At 35.3% G+C, this 17636-nt stretch overlaps 2 protein-coding genes across 13 annotated transcripts in view; both read left to right on the top strand.

Annotated features, from left to right (window-relative positions):
• stxbp5l (syntaxin binding protein 5L) overlaps positions 1 to 7676 on the top strand; it is a 149163-nt gene extending 141487 nt beyond the window's left edge. For all 12 annotated transcript variants that reach the window (XM_051906182.1, XM_051906185.1, XM_051906184.1 and 9 more), the window contains 4 exons: positions 1623 to 1788; positions 3144 to 3255; positions 4869 to 5089; positions 5191 to 7676. In XM_051906182.1, coding sequence (XP_051762142.1) covers positions 1623 to 1788; positions 3144 to 3255; positions 4869 to 5089; positions 5191 to 5232 — 541 coding nt within the window. In that variant the 3' untranslated portion in view covers positions 5233 to 7676. The remainder of the gene's footprint in view (positions 1 to 1622; positions 1789 to 3143; positions 3256 to 4868; positions 5090 to 5190) is intronic.
• A 570-nt stretch (positions 7677 to 8246) lies between these two features.
• Positions 8247 to 16516, top strand: poglut2 (protein O-glucosyltransferase 2). The gene is made up of 10 exons (XM_051906207.1): positions 8247 to 8639; positions 10033 to 10238; positions 10322 to 10527; positions 10642 to 10719; positions 11361 to 11533; positions 12097 to 12334; positions 12439 to 12648; positions 13204 to 13293; positions 15642 to 15746; positions 16339 to 16516. Exons 1-10 carry the CDS (start codon positions 8455 to 8457, stop codon positions 16354 to 16356), a joined length of 1509 nt encoding a protein of 502 aa, XP_051762167.1. The 5' UTR covers positions 8247 to 8454; the 3' UTR covers positions 16357 to 16516.
• The last annotated feature ends 1120 nt before the right edge of the window (positions 16517 to 17636 follow it).

The raw sequence follows: 17636 nt of genomic DNA, 5'->3' as shown, positions 1-17636 counted from the left end.
ATAAATATATATATATATATATATATATAATATATATTGACACTAAAACAGAAAAAAAAATGTCTCTTGCTTATAGGGGGAAATGAAAATAATTTAGAAAATAAAAAATAAATTAGGGCCCGAGCACCGATGGTGTAAGGACCCTATTGGAATTGCTCCATTTCTTCTTCTTCTTCTTCTTCTTCTTCTACTCTGAAATGAGTCACATTGTTGAGGGCCTAAACGTGCTCGAAAACTCATGAAACTTTGCACATGCGTCAGAAGTGCTGAAAATTTATGTCTGATAGGGGTTTCAGAATTAGGTGTGGCAAAATTTCTCAATAGCGCCACCTCAAAAATTTCAACGAAATGCCCCTCACACTACGTTTCATGTACAGGCATGAAATTCGATACACACATGTAAAAGCCTAATACCTACATAAAAATGTCTCCTGGTACAAAATCTGAAAACCAACAGAAAGTCAGATATTTAGAATTTTCTTTGCAAAATTTGTGCAGTTTTTGCCATTTCCAGACGTTGTACTTTAACAAACTCCTCCTTTTGATCAGTCTAATCTTAAGGCCTTGGCGACGTTAAATTGCAAAGATCTTTCGTTGTGTCCGTGGAGGCCTGACAAATTTTGATGTTTCGCCATGAAACAGGAAGCTGTTGTAAGTCAGGCATACAATGTCCGATCTGCCCCAAACTTCACATGTGTGATAAGAGTCCTGGCCTGAAGACATCTACATGACAATTTTCAGTTACAGTCATAGCGCCACCTGCTGGCAACAGGAAATGTCATGCTTTAAACTGTAATTCACTCCCAGAAACACATTTAAATATGCCATGAAGTACCAAACATGTTAGAAACACGTTAAATCATGCAACACTTGGCTAAGTGCTATATTCAGTTATAGTCAAAGCGTCACCTGCTGGCAGCAGGAAGTGTGGCAAATCAAAATAATACACTCTTAAATGCTAGAACCCTCTCAAATATAGAATTAATTTAAAAATTAAAATAGTACATTAAAAAAAGTATTATTATTATATCCATTTTCTCACCTCTTTTATGACCATGTAAAACCAGTAAATCCTGTAACAGGGTCTGTTTACATCTAAAATCTAACCACAGAGATTACATTGATAATGCAAACTGTTCTTGTTCATCCACACATCTCTGTACAGAATAATTAATGTAAGTGCATTAGCTAGAAATATGAGCTTTTAAACCCTACGGAACGCCTTAGACTTTCTATTGTAAGTGCATTACTGTAAACAGAAGGTTTTCTTGTTTTTACAAACTGAGGGTTAAGTAAAAATGTCTGTGTTAATCCAAAGATTTTGACAGGTTCCGTCGATAGAGCTTAACTTATAATTAGCCTGCAACATTCCTTTAATACCAGCTCAGAGCCTTTTGGTTTTGATTTTCAGTTTAATCCAGTTTACAGAAACCAGCTCAATCCTTGTGCTTTTGTTGGCTTCATATAAAATCCTACCTTCAGTGCAGTATGATATTTTAGGCATGAATTTCTTCATTCTTCACTATAAATTAGAGTATTTTCACTGTCTTTTCCAAAACAAAGGATATTGGAATGCAGTTTCTAAGTCTTACATGTGTGTATGTTGTGTGTATGTTTTGCAGCCTTCCCAGTTTACGGCCTCTGCTAGATGTCGCCTACCTGCCGCTAACGGACATGCGCATTGCCAGAACATTCTGCTTCACCAACGGAGGGCAGGCGCTGTATCTGTGCTCCCCCACAGAGATACAGAGAATCACTTACAGCCAGGAGATGTGTGACAACCTACAGGTGGCTGTGCCTTTGAGTGTGTGTGTGTGTGTGCATGCTGATGGTGGTTATTGAAGTGAAATGTCATGCTTGTCATGGATGCTTTGAGCTCTGCTGAGCTGAGCCGAGCCCTGCTGCATCTCGGCTGTAATTTCTGCCACACAGGTTGTCATTCTGTCCTTTCTCTCCCTCTGTTGTTTCCTCTCTGTCTGGTTAGGATGGAAATAGCATAATGCCATACTATTCATTCTATTTTTGCAGTATGCAGTATGTACCATGTGCACAATATGCTAATTTTCTGTATGCATAGAATGTCCGAACTGCAATATACACTACTGTTTAAAAGTTTGGGGTCTGTAGGATTTTTTATTTATTTTTATGTTTTTGAAAGGAATCTCTTATGCTCACCATACAGTAAAATCTGTAATATTGTGAAGTATCATTATAATTTAAACTAACGGTTTACTGTTTTAATATATTTTAAAATGTAATTTATTCTTGTGATAGCAAAGCTGAATTTTCAGCGTCCATTACTCCATTAATTCTAATATGCTGATTTGGGTCTCAAAAAGTATTTCTTATAATTATCCATAATGAAAATGATTGTGCTGCTTAATATTTTAGTGGAAACTGTGATCTATTTTTTTCAGGACCCTTTAATGAATAGAAAGTTCAAAAGAACAGCATTCATTTGAAGTCATTTTTTACTGTCACTTTTGATCAATCAAATGCGTTCTTGCTGAATAAAAGTATTTATTTATTTAAATAATAATAATAAAAAAAATCTTACTGACCCTAAACCTTTGAACATTAGTGTATGTATCCCACAATGCAATGCAATTTTCTTGACCATTTATTTCCAGTTTGACAAATAAACTCAAACTGATTTAAACCATGATATTGATCTCTTTCCTACCAAATTATTTTTATTAAAATGAAGATTTTTTTTTAGCCCAAACTTAATTAAAATTGGGAAAAAAAAAAAAGAAAAGAAAAGAAAAGAAAAACATTTCGGCATTCCACAGTTTGAATTATTTATTATTGCATAGAGCGTGTTTCACATACTATTTTTTGAAATTTTATGTAATAGTAAGTATATTTAATGTATACTGTTCAGTATGCTCTACTAGTATGCATACTAGTATTCCATTTCAAATGTGGCCTCTGTTTCTTTATAAGTGTCTCTGTCAAACACAAGAGAAAGAGAGAGCTTTTGTCTTGCCAAAACTTTCTGTTTTACGTAGTGAAATGTGTAACTGTTCTGACATCTGCTGGTGAGTTTTTGAACTGACTGTGCTGACATTGCTTTCGTTGCAGTATTTGATATGATTTTTCTCTATTAAACACTTTGATTCACTATTCTTCATTAATTGCAGGAGATGTTAGGGGAGCTCTTTACACCCATCGAGACCCCGGAGGCTCAGAACCGTGGCTTTCTCAAGGGCTTTTTTAGCGGCAACGCCCAAAACTTCGACCGAGAGGAGCTGTGTGAGTGGAGTTTTTTTTCTCTCCTCTGTGTGTGCGCGTGTGCATGTGCAAACATTATCTCACAGATCCAGACCCGTGGATCCACAGATCACATAAACTCTGGTTCACATTTGAGCTCAGAACTGCCCACTTACACAGGAAAAGACCGTGAGATTGACATATATAATGTGAATCTAAAAAATCTTCTAATTAGTTTTAATTTGTAAATCAGAAATATTTATGTCTATTACTCTTCCCACTACCCCACTAAATACTTAGTGTTATTTTACTATTATTTATATACTATTATAGTATTTATTAATATTTTGAATTAGCTTTTTATTTTTATATTTTCAGTTTTATTTTAATTTTTTGTAATTTTGCTTAATTTTTATAAAAATATTTTTATCAATTTTTATATCGCTTTATTTTTATTTAGGTTTTAGTTTTAATCATTTTAGTACATCAACATACTTATTTCAGTTAGTTGCCAAGGCATATTTTCTAATTTATTTTATTTCAGCATTTCCATTGCAGAAAATTATTTTTTAATACACTTTTAAAAATAAAGGTTCCAAAAAAGATTAAAGAATGCCATAGAAGAACCATTTTTGGTTCCCCAAAGAACCTTTCAGTGAACAGTTCTTAAAATAAATTTTTTTTTTCATAGTGTGAAGAACATTATAATAATCCAAAGAACCTTTTTCCACTATATAGAACCTATTGTTCAATGGAAAGTTTCCATGGACTTTAAAGATTCTTCATGGATCCATCAATGCCAATAAAGAACCTTTATTTTAAAGAGTGTAGTTTTAGTCAAAGTCTCCCTGTGGTGAAAATCAAGTTTTTAATGCTGTTTATATGTCTATGTGGTATTTTTAATATGCTTTAAGACAAACCAGTATTTTCTTTTTAAAACTGCAGTGATCTAAAGACAGTTTCAAAAATGCGGTTTGAAATCGCTGGTGTTTGTGACGTCACAAACTACCTTGTAACCAATTACGTCAACTTGCCGACGGGCTTTAGCATATCATTAACTGACCGCGCAAGGGAGTCTCAAAAGAAGCCAGGTTATCCCGGTATATTTTTCTGTTGATATGAAAAATCAGGTATTACAATGTTATGATGAACTATATGCCTTTCTCCACTGACGTTCTGAGTGTTCAAAGCGTTTCTAAGAATACTGATTTTTAGAAGGCAGCTGGCTGACTCTGAGATAGTGAACGGGAACATGGTTAGTGTAACATTAGCAACACATTATTAGCTGTTTGATAACATAGTCAAGCAAAAGGCTAATATTAATTACCGTTATGTGTCCAGTGTTGTAAAGAGAGATACCATTGTGCAGCGTTTACCTCAGTAAGTTGACCGAGTGGATCTCTGAGCTCGTGCAAGTGAGTGGAGGTGGGGCTAATTTGCATATTCATAGATCCGCGTATACTAAATGACGCAAGGGTGTAGAGTTACATTCAAGCTATTTTAAGGCATGGAAACATTTTTTTCACAGAAAAAACATTTAAATATGTCATTTTGGTGATCAAAGATGAGTTTTAAGGGATACAATTATTGACTACAGGGGAACTTTAACAATAACAACACTGCCTTTTTTTCCCTTCGTTTCTCTTGTTCTCTAGTTGGCGAGGCAGCAGCGGGTAAGGCGTCCCGCAGCCTGGCACAGCACATCCCAGGACAGGGTGGAATGGAGGGCATGAAGGCAGCAGCAGGCGGGGTGGTGGGGGAACTGGCCCGAGCTCGCATTGCCCTGGATGAGAGAGGACAGAGGCTCGGGGAGCTGGAGGAGAGGACCGCTCTGATGATGACCAGCGCAGAAACCTTCTCTAAACACGCTCACGAGGTATGTAGGAGAGCAAGAGAATGAGAAAACAGAAATATAAATACAAATAAATCTTAAATGTGCTTATTCAAACTCTTTGTTTTCACTTTTGCCCTCCACAGCTGATGCTGAAATGCAAAGACAAGAAGTGGTATCAGTTTTAGAGGGTCCTCGAGGAGGGCGCACTCTCGTGTACTACTCTGGTACTTGGACTTTCACTCTTTAAAAGAGAGAGAGTGAGCGAGACGGATGGACCGAGAGACTTAAGGGCTGTTCAGCTTCTCTTCTGTCTGTGTACAGGATTGTCTTACTCTGATTGCTTAAAAAGGCGAAGGCCAGATTATGATACGATGGACTTGTACCATTACTGTTCATGAGTAAGTGGGGTTCCATACCCGCATTGTAAATCAGATGTCATCTTCATTTATGTACAGGGGTTGATCGGGGTCTCCTCACTCACAAGAAGCAAATTGGCTCACGCCGTGTAGATACTCGGAAAGTTACCAAATCAACAAGAGTGCATGAAACAAAATGGATGACCTATAAAAACGTAAAACTGCCATATTAAAAAGCAGCATGTTATAAAAGGGAAACAAAAGATTAACAAACTTTTATTTAATAACCTAAGCCAATAATATAAACTATGACAAAAACTTTATATTTTTTGAAATAGCAAACAAATATATATAAACAAAAAATGTATACCTGCATTGCTATAAGGCCAAAATATTTTGTTTTTTTTGATGACGCCATACTGTTTCTTTCAGCGATATATATTTTGAGAATATTTACCACTCTGTCTTGTCATATATGACACCAATTTATCCACTCTCGTACTGCAAATCAGGCCGAAGACGGCGACTCAGTTGGCCACACCCACGACGTTCAGTCACAAACGCAAACTTTTTCCGTTTTCTTTGCTGCTAGCTCGCAAAAAGCACCACAACCAACTTTTTAATCCGTCTCCAAAAGGTACTTCACCTTCTCCTAGAGACGTATGACGTGACATGGTTTTAGAAGTGAAAGTAGTGAAATGTATTTGGCGCCACGTGACGAGTGTGTGTCTGTGAGGTCCTTTTCGAGCGTGTTTCTCATATGTAATACTTAACGTGCCATATTCTAGATGGGTGAAGTATCTTTAACTGTAAACTAGCGATGAATTAATTTGTCTGTGGTTGATATTCTGGGCTCTTACATGTAGATAAGACAAGCCAGCCAAACTCAGACAGAAGGGTTGGCTCTTCATGCGTGTCTGTGAAAGTATAAATACGGTTTGATTTGTTTTCTAATTCGTCATGATGTTCGTTACTTTAAAAGATCAATTTCAGCTGGCCTGTTATTTCGTTTCTAGTCTTTTCTGTTGCCTCTGGGCACGTGTAACAAAGATAGTACGTTGTTTTTTTACGTCGCTGAGGACAACGAATGAATGACCTCCGTTTTCTCTGCCAAAGTTTGAATGCATCGTGGAGAGATTTCCTTCACATTCCAGTACAAGGGACAACTTTTGTTCTTTTTCTTCTTTTTATTTCCTTCAATATAACGTCAAAACGATGTTTTCTACCTTACTACTTTAGTGTCAGACGATTGTTCGCTTGTGTCTTCTGGTTGTCAATCGACTGTTGAAATGGTGTTTAGACTGATCAGTGGGCGCTACTATGTTTTTTGAATATGTGTCTGGAAAGATCAAACCGAGCGAGTCGCCCTGCGGTTCGCCCGTGAATTATAGTGTTACATGTAAGCTAAATCTTCCAGAATCGTATTTGAGACTCATGTTGTGTTTCTATGATTGTCCTCTGATGACCTCTGACCTTCTAGTGCTTTACTGTAACAATCTCAGCATATCTTCCGTAGTCCATGCCTCTGCCCATTTGGCTTTGTATATACAAGCTGCTACTCAGTAACGTAAATGTTGTGCATTGAAATACAAACTCAAGGCTCATGAGAATACACATCGTCAACCGTTAGTCAAACTTGGGCTCTTACGCAATATTACCTTTTTCTTTATGCTTTTACATTAAAATAATAGCTCATGATTAAAGAAGGAAGACATTGCATGTGTGGAGATTTGGACTCGAGAAGACACTCAAGACTCTAAGATGCCAAAACCATGTAAAGATGGTCTCTTCTGAAGAAACCTGTTGGTTTTATTTCATGTTCACCATTATATTTGTTTCAACTGATTCTCCAATGATTCCTCTTCAGTGTCGAAACAAGTAAAAACTGACTCTCACAGACAGGGTGTTTTGTTTGTATGTTCTCAGTTTTTATATGAAAATGTACAGTTCAACCTGGAGGAGAGCGACATGGTCATTGAACTAAATTATGTGATTTGGATATTCCTCTGTGAATGTCGTACCTGTTTAAAGATGGTACCGTGTCTGATATTCTGACTGAAGTTCTGTAGGTCTAACTGTAGTTTCCTCCACCCCAACACCTGGTCCTCTGATACCTTCAGAGAAGGCAGCAACGTCGGTCTTGTTTAAATGGATAATGCCACCTTTCGTTCTTATCGATATTCTAGTAGTGTTATAGAGGTTATTGAAAATAAAATGGAAAAATATGTTGATGCAAATCAAATTGAAATAAACATTTATTGATGTACACAAGATCATAAGACTGGTTTGTTTCTGTAATATTATGGGCTAGTAAGTTGTCGACCAAGGTCAAGCCTACAGTGCCAATAATTCATAAAATAACTAAATGTGTATTATGCTCACAGAAGACTGCATATTTTGAACATGCAAGATACATAAATGGATAAACATAGGCCTGTAAAAATCTATCTGAAATCTGTTTATTTGTCTATCTATCTTAATAATAAACCAAAATATTTACCATGGTCGTTCCCATTATAATACCATTGCAGTGACAACAGTCATTGTTGATGAAATCTCTTCAATAAAATTTATTTTTTGATGACAGTGATGGCTAATGCTAATTTACCACAGATTTACGGTAGTAACAATACCGTGGTCATTTTTGTACGGGTTATAAGATCATTGTGATTGACGGATCCGATGTAGCCTACAAAAATGAATAACACAAAGCACACTGAAGCAGCGCCGACTTCAAGCCGTATTCCCAAACGCAAGCGTCTTTCCTCTTCCTATTACACAGCCAATCAGCTTCCAGTAAGTTGCGTCATCGGCGTCCACAAAGTCTGAACAACCAATCACATGAGCGCATTGGGTCTGTTGCAGAGATTTTCTCACGAGGGTGTCTGTAGGTTAGTTTGCTCATCGTACCGCTGGTATTTTGGTGAATGTGAGTATGTGGTGAAATGTATCATTAGTGTTTTTTAAGCAATGTTTTATTATGAGCAAATGCCATTCTGGTGAGGTGATGATAAATGAAAGCGTCCACTACTGAAAGTGCTCTCACGCTCCATGAACATGTTGAGAAAACTTTTGCTGCTCTTGATGCCTTGCATCGTTTTCATGACGCGGAGATCAAAGGCAGAGGCGGCGCCCAGCGCGAGCAAAACTTTGATCTGGGGTCCTGGACTGGAGACAAACATTGTCCTTCCTGCTCGGTTCTTCTTCATACAGACAGTGGACACCACCGGAAGAAAGTGAGTTAGTCCTGCTGAAAGACCATAATGGGACGGTATGGCATATTGGTTAAACATCTGGCAGTAAAATTAAGGTTGAAATTTCAAAACCCGTCGACACGTAACTTCACGGTCCTTTTTATTTAAAGAAAAACACCACATGTGAATATGAGGAACGTATTACAAGTTTTCTGAAATGTTATGTTTAAATGTCCAAATGAGACATTGTCTAATTAAATGTGCATGCATTTTGCATAACGTTACATTTCCTGGACATACATTTGAAAGTTATATAAAGCTAGGTTCAAGATTTCATGTTGTTGACATTGGAGCTAAAGGGTTTTACATAATGGATTGTTTTATATCTCTTTTTATCACTCCATAAATCAGAAAACACTCTTAACAGCCAAAAAACAAATTTTTAGTAAATAAATACCTTTAGGAAATAAAATGTGATATAAATCAGACAAATTATATATGTACAGACTCTGTAAAATCCTTCAGAATTAAATGAGAAAGTTTTGTGTATGTAGACGGTACTGAGGTGGCGATTTCTGGCTCAGTTCATGAGAAAAAAAAAAAAAAAAACTAATTTTGAGAAAACGGCCGTATTGTGATTGAAATCTACAGACTCAAATACATAAAGTGTAAAAATAAAAAAAAAAAACACTTCACTTTTGGATGTGTTCTTTCCAGTAGTCAAAAAAAAAAAGCTCAAAATTGATCAGTTCCAACTAGAACCTAAAATTATACAATAGTAGAGCCTTCAGAGTTCCACTAAGATCATCTTATTCTGTAGTTCTTAAAGGGATAGTTCACCCAAAAATGAAAATGTTGTTATCATTTACTCACCTTCAAATTGTTCCAAACTTCTTTTGAACACAAAGGAAGATATTTTGAAGAATGTTGGTAACCAGACTGTCAACGGTAACCATTGACTTCCATAGTAGGGGAAAAAAATACAACGGGAGTCAGTGGCTACCATCAACTCTCTGGTTATTGACATTCTTCAAAATATCTTCTTTTGTGTTCAACAGAAGAAAGAAACTCATACAAGTTTAGAACAACATAAAGGTGAGTTAAATGATAACAAAATTTTCACTTTTGGGTGAACTATCCCTTTAAGTAAACTGTCTTGGTACTTGAAGAAGTCAGAGACTAATACACAGGTCTGATGATCCTATAATGCAATATCAACAACTTTTCAGTCTTCAAAGTACTATATTATACAGAACAAGAAACAACAAGAAATTCCTGGTGAATTCTCAGGATAGGTCTTTCTTTGATTTTCACCCAGGGAGGTGAAAGCATATTGTTTAAGAGTCGTTTCATGTGTTCATTTTAAGGCATTAGTTTACTTCTATCATGGCTAAAATAATAATGTCTTTGACATTTTGAATTTCCTTATCTTTAGTTTCACGACTTCTCCTGGAGAGAAAACATTCGAAGTGCAGATTACATCTCCAACGGACCCGTATTCCAGAATCTGGGTCCAGATTTTAGACCGGAACGACGGATCCTTTTTGGTTCGGTACCGCATGTACGCCAGTTACACAGATCTGCACATTCAGATTCTGTTGAAAGACAAGCTGGTGGGGAAATCACCATATGTGCTCAGAGGTGAGAAGAATCAAGCCTGCTTTCATGATACAGAGATGGAAAAATGCCTGGAAGTTGACGCTAACCTATTTCTCACTACCCAGGTGCAGTGTATCACGAATCATGTGACTGCCCAGAGCCCAGTGGTGCATTATGGGAGAAGAACATGCACTGTCCAGCTTCATTCTCTCAGATAGAGAGTGATTTATCTGTCTTTCCCAGTGTGGATCCAGATCGTAATGCTCATGAGATCCTCCAGCGCTTTGGGAAGAGACATAGCCTGTGCCACTACACCATCAAAAACAACCAGGTACACACACATATACACGTTTAATGTGCTCATCACAATCTTTTTACTCCTGTAGCCTATGTAACTACATAAAGACGCAAGTAGATGCCAATGATTGATTCTTTGTTACTGTAGGTTTATATAAAAACACATGGAGAACATGTCGGATTCAGGATCTTCATGGATGCTTTCCTTCTGTCCCTCACACGTAAAGTGAGTATTAGCTCAATATACTACTACTACTACTACTACTACAAATGTTTTATGCACGTAGATTATGTGAAGTAATAAAAATGTTATTTATAAGCATGTCATGTATGTTCTCAGTCATTTACCTTCAGAACCATTAGATGGCACTGTAACAGAGCGGTGAGAGGACTTGAATTTGATATGAATGTTACAGTGCTAATTTCAGTCCATACAAAAGTGTGTGGGGGACAAGTATTACAAAAAATAACACTTTTAGTATTCAATACTTAAATTTTCATACACTACCTACTACCATTCAAGGTTTGGGGTACGTATTTTATTTTTTTGTTTGTTTGTTTTTAATAAAAAAAGAAGTTAATACTTTTATTCAGGACTCATTCAACTGATCAATGTAACAGTAAAGACATTTATAATGTTACAATTTTTACATAAAAATTGTATTCTACTAAAATACAAAACAGTTATTTAAAATTGTATAATTGTATAAAATGTGTAATTAAATTGTAAAATGAAAAACAACAAATACTTACGGACCCAAAACTTTTTAATGTTCTATGTTAAATGATGTATGTTATGTATATTATATGTTAAAGTGAAAAAAAAAAAAAAAAAAAAGTCCATTAAATGCTGTTGTGTTTGACCAGGTCAATCTTCCGGACATTGAGTTTTTTGCGAATTTGGGGGACTGGCCCCTGGAGAAGAGACGGGCCTCTGAGAAGCCCAGCCCAATATTTTCATGGTGTGGCTCCAATGACACACAAGACATCGTCATGCCAACCTATGACCTCACAGAGTCTGTATTGGAAACTATGGGCAGGTAAAAAAAAAAAAAAAAAAAAAACAGACTTGTGGCTCTCAGAGAGGCAGTAAACATGTAAAACATTTTATGGAACAACATAAAACGTTTTATGGATTTTTAAGGAATTCTGGCATTTTAAACCTGATTTAAAGTAGTAAATAAAGTTTTATTGTAATTCTTTTTCTAATATTATTTTAACAAAATGCCAAACAAAGAGTTTTAGAAATATTTCAAACATAGAAAAAATGAGAAAAATGCAGTAAGGTCGTATTTTCACTGTTGGTCTCAGAGTTGGATTATGAATTAATTTTTTTTAAGATATAAATTTGATATTAGGTAAAATTGTGTCTGTTTACAAAAACAAGATGCAATATCTATGCTAACAATTTTAATGACAATTTTTATGACATTATGACATATATTTATATTTCTTACACAATTTTTATGACAAAATAATGTGATGGGGAAAAAGGCATATTAAAAGTTCACAGTACGTATAGTAAAATCATGAATTATTACATAACAATATGAAATCTGACTGATCAAAATATCTGTTCTTTGATCATTTTGTTTTGTGGCAGAGTGAGTCTGGACATGATGTCTGTCCAGGGACACACAGGTCCAGCGTGGGAGCAGAAGATGAGCAAAGCATTCTGGAGAGGGCGAGACAGCAGGAAAGAGCGTCTTGAGCTGGTTAAACTGGCGCGGACGAACCCTGCCGTGCTCGATGCCGCCTTAACCAACTTCTTCTTTTTCAAACATGATGAGAGCCTTTATGGGCCCCTCGCCAAACATGTGTCCTTTTTTGACTTCTTTAAGGTGTGTGAATTGCACGAAACTTTAATAGACATAGCATTGTTTTGTTTTTTTGTAGTGTAGTGTTATTTTTAACGGAGGTGACTTGTATGTTTCGCTTTTAACAGTATAAGTACCAGATAAATGTGGACGGGACGGTCGCAGCGTACAGATTACCTTATCTGCTTGCAGGAGACAGTGTGGTGTTGAAACACGACTCCATCTATTATGAGCACTTTTACAAGCAACTCCAGCCGTGGGTGCACTACATCCCCTTTAAAGCTGACCTCAGTGACCTGCTGGAGAAGATCCAGTGGGCTAGAGACCATGATGAGGAGGTACATCATCCCCATTCACACACAAACATCGAAAGTTCTCAGTGTTTGGGAGTACAGACTTTGTTCCTGTTGTTAACATATTTGGATTATTAATATATTTTTTTATTACATTGTAAAATCTCAACTCAAGGTCATGCATTGCAGTTACTTTATAAAATAGCATAAACAATATAAGACAAGACACCAGTTTTCAATAAATAGTCTATTTAATAAACTGTATTATATAGTTAATGTAAAATAATAGATGAATAAGCATATGGCTGGATGGTTGCTCTAAGAGTAATAGTATTTTATACATACATATATATTATACATGAACACATACATAGAGAACTGTTTGAATTACAGATGTTGAAGCTATTCTTCTCTGTTTTCAAAGCAGAACATTTCCATACATCCTTGTGATGGTGTTGTAATTCAGCAGTATGAGATGCGGGTGAAAGGGTTTGCGGTCGTTGTGCAGATTGCGCTGTTGAAAACGTGATTGAAGTAATTGGTAACTGTACAAACAATTCTGCCACCTTTTCTGTTTTTTTTATTTTTAAAATCTTATAGGTGAAGAAAATTGCCCTGGCAGGTCAGCAGTTTGCACGAACACATCTAATGGGCGACAGTATATTCTGTTACTACTTCAAACTCTTCCAGGTAATATATTTTTTCTTTCTTTAGTTCAGTGCCCAGGTGTATCTCTTGTGGCAATGACTACACCAAGAGCTGAAAGGTCACTGTTTTGCTGACACTACAGACTCTTGGTTGTAAGCAGGGTTCCCACGAGGCATTAAAAAGTCTTAAAAGTCTGAAATTTGAATCTCCCGATTTTAAGGCCATTAAAAAGTCAGTTTCATTACATTTTAAGGTGATGTCTTAAATCTGATTGAAAAATTTATGCTTTTAGGCTGTGTAGCATAAAGTCTTTGGTAGTAGCCTAACCTGTTCGCCACTTGACAATGTTACATACGTTTTTTTTTTTTGTTTGTTTTTTTAACATAGTACATTACAGTGCGTGCTTCACCAGAGATAAGTCAGGGAGGGTGAGTTGCTTGAGAGAAGAGAGTGGGCAAATTTGAGCAAAATAAGATTGCAAATGTAACTCTCAATAGCTCGAATATGACCCTTTTCGGAGATGGTTGGCATCAACTAATGCCAGCAGTGAAGCCAAGCAATTTATGCTGCGAGACATTTAAATGAGGTACTATGCGAATTAAGGTGAATTACGAATTATGTACATTTTTAGAATGCATTTTTAGAAGCATGAATGAGCGAAGGAGACGCTCTGAATGAAAATGCACATTCACACTCTGACAGTAGATGGCGCTGAAGGAACAGCAGAAATGCAGCTGTTACCCCGGTAACCCTGTAAACAAAGTAGCTGTGCTTCTTTCTGTTTCTGAACTGTAGGCTATTTATTGGCTATTTTTTTCAAACAGTCATTCTATCGTTTGACATGTCATTTGATCTGTCACATTACATCAAGTTATGCATGTTAGGTATGAACTTTACTATGCACTTATACATGTTTTAAAATGTTTCATGTTTACATGTGTTTACTAGTACTGAGTTCTGTTTACGTATTATATATAATATAAATGCATATAATACAATGTTTTTTGAGAAATAGGTTTGTTCTTTATGTGCGTACAGTATACATTTTCATTTTTCTTGTGGTTTTAAAAAGTCGTAAATTTGATTTAAAAAGAAATATGCAGTAACCCTATGTTGTTGTTTTTTGCTTGTAACTGCTCTTTTTCTGTTCACATTTTGTTCACATAATTATTTTATGAACTTAGCAGTGTGTATATCTTATCCTATCTTGATCTTCCATCTTCATCCAAGTTTTATGTTGTTCTCAAGGACTGAAAAAGACAAAGGTCAGATAGCGCATGTCTTGCCATCTGCACGCCATACACATTCAGTGGTCATTTTACTGTATGTGTTGATAAGACTATGGTAATATGACTAGAAGCACTTTCCTTTATCATATAATAAAGACTCATGAGCATGTTTCTATAAGATTCAATCTTTCTAGATCTGCTGTGGGTATTTACTTTATTATACATATTTAGTGTTGCATACATTTTCTCGATTATTACCTAATTGTTCTGAAACTGGACGTCTTGTAAATTAGCCACAAAAAAAAAGTCATTCTAAGTCAGTAATCACTAATCAGTTGTTTTGTTTCTTTCCTCTGTAAATGTATAAACATTCTCAAAACAAAAGAAAAAATTAGTAATGAAATTAGCAGTAATATTTTTATAATTAAGACATTAAGATTTTTCATTTTCAGAGACTATATCTTAAAAACAATTATTTTGTCTTGTTTCTTTGGCAGTTTTAATTGACATTAACATCTTAATATAAAATATATCTAATTTATTTTTTAAGTACTTTTGTTTTGCAAATGTTTTTCATTTGACTTTTTTAACACTGAGAATTCAATATCTGTTCAGGCATTCACCTCACTAAATATAATATTTTCCTTATTTCTTTTTTCTTTTTTTTCTTTTTTTTTTTCATCTTTTTTTAGCTGGTCCCAAGTTTCCTGAGCGCTTACAGTAGTCACTGAGCACAAGTATCCCTGAGGTCATGAACCCCAGGACTTTATGGTTTTCCATAACAATCGGCTCCAAACATTAATCTTTAAACACACATTCTGGCCTTAAAGCACTCAAAGCAATAAACCTGTGTGTGTTTGAGGCGTGGAAGTGTTGGGAGGTCAAGACCACAGCGGCTACTTGAATTTTATGTGATTTGTACTGCAGATAAAGATGTTTCTTTAGTGTGATGATGATGCAGTTAATTAAAATTTATAAGTAAAAATAAAAGTACTTTACCAAGAAAGAGGGTGTGTGATTAGGTAGAATAATCACAAATTGTGTAGCTGAACTTGCATATTGAGATATAAATGTAAATCTTTTCTGCTTTGTTTTGCCAGTAAAATTTTGTACACTAAATGAAATTTTTGCATTCATCCAGCTCTGTGTTTTTGTTTTTAGAAGTACGCTGAACTGCAGGTCACTGAGCCCAAGGTTCGAGATGGCATGGAGCTGGTGGAGCAGCCAAAGGATGAACTTTTCCCATGTTACTGCGCAAGAAAAAAGGTCTGTGTGTCCTTGGTTATATTAAATAAAATGGCAAAAATGTGTACATTCATTGTTAGTAAGTGAACCTATTTTACACAATAATAGAAATTGATACTAAAAAGTCATCATTGTACAATAGTCTGTTTTCTTGGATTCCATCAAATTAAAATACCATAACCAAACTCCATTGAGAGACACATTCAAATTAAGCACTTTTGCATTTCTGAACTAAGATTTCAGTTTATACTGTTTTATACTATTCATATTGTTAAATATTACTGTTAATCTTTGAATTTTCGGGCACAATAAAATAAAAAATGTATTGTTAAGAAACGACAGGGACTCTAAAAGATGTAAGGCAGCAACCGTTTACCACCATCTGGTATAGTGTTGTACCAATAGAGTTAATTAAGTATCTGATGGATTTATTATCATTTCATAAAACACACAAACTGGAATTACAAGGGCAATACCCTTTTATGACTTGAACTGATCAGCAATTACTCTGATAAAATGTTTATATGAATTCTTTAAGTCTGCAGTGCATTAGTCCTGGATCAGATCAAACATTTCTAATTGTTTTTTTTTTTTTTGTTTTTTCATACTGTAGGTCAGAGATGAGCTGTAAGAGACCTCCTAATTCATTATGTAACAGCGGCCATCAAATTTAGATGGATTTGCACCAGAACATGTTCCTAAGACCACAGTCTTGGTGCATCAAGTGTCTTGTGACTGCAATGTCTTAACTGAATGTTTCTCTTTTTGTATTAAATCTTTCTATTTCCACACTCTTGCTAGTCTGGTTTATATTAATTATATATTATTTCCATTTTTGTTTAGGAAGTTTGACAGAAGTGTTTGCTTATGGCTTTAAAATCAGAGTAAACTTTAATATAAAATAACTATACAATACACAATAGAGACTGATATTTATTCAGAATAATTCATTATAACAGAATAATTAGAATAAATAAGAAATGTTCTTTTACTTTTTTTTTTTTTTTTTTTTAGAGTAGGAGAACAACTGCAGACTCTCTTAAGCATAGGCTATTTATTTACCAACGTTTCAGCTAGTAGCCTTTGTCAAGGTTTACTTTTTTTAGACAAAACTGACTTTTTATAGATATTTACTTGAGTAAAAAATGTGACATGCCCTGGACTTTACTATTTGTTGTCTGTGTTCCCTATCTAACATTTAAAACCAAACAAACTTCCATTTTGAAAGGCTTTGTTTGCGAAATGTTTCTTTAAAATAATAAAACAGTGACTACTTAATGCAATGACATTCATACAATTTAAATTAGTTCACCCAAAAATGAAAATTCTGTCAATAATTACCCTCATGTCGTTACAAACCCGCAAGACTTTCGTTCATCTTTAGAATGCAAACAAAGATCTTTTTGATGAAATCTGAGAGCTTTCTGTTCCTCCATAGACAGCCTGCACAATTGAAACTTTGACGCTTCAAAAAAGTTCATAAATAAAGAAATCGTAAAACTAATCCAAATGTATTGAGCGTTTAGTCCAAATTTTCTGAAGAGACTCGCTTTATATGATGAGTGAATTGAATTTAGGCTTATATTCACATGTAAACATTCATCAACTCACACATCAGTTGTGGTAAACGGAAGCTCACGCATGTTTGCTTGATGCGTGTGAGAACCAGTGAGGTTCATTCTCGTGTGTAACGCAGCACGTTTGAGCTTCCGCAAGCGCATCATTCAGGTTCGGTTGAGCTTCTGTTTATGTCCGCTGATCAATGTGTATATGTGAATAAAAGCCTAAATTAAATCTGTTCACCATAAAAAGCTATCTAGTCTTTTCAGAAAAATTGGACTAAACTACTCAATTCATATGGATTAGTTTTACAATCTCTTTATGAACTTTTTTAAGAGTCAAATTTTAAAT

The sequence above is a fragment of the Ctenopharyngodon idella genome, chromosome 9, assembly GCF_019924925.1.
Source record: "Ctenopharyngodon idella isolate HZGC_01 chromosome 9, HZGC01, whole genome shotgun sequence".
Taxonomy (NCBI): Eukaryota; Metazoa; Chordata; class Actinopteri; order Cypriniformes; family Xenocyprididae; genus Ctenopharyngodon; species Ctenopharyngodon idella.
The sequence above is the reverse complement of the archived record's forward strand: the minus strand, read 5'-3'. Positions and strand labels throughout refer to the sequence as shown.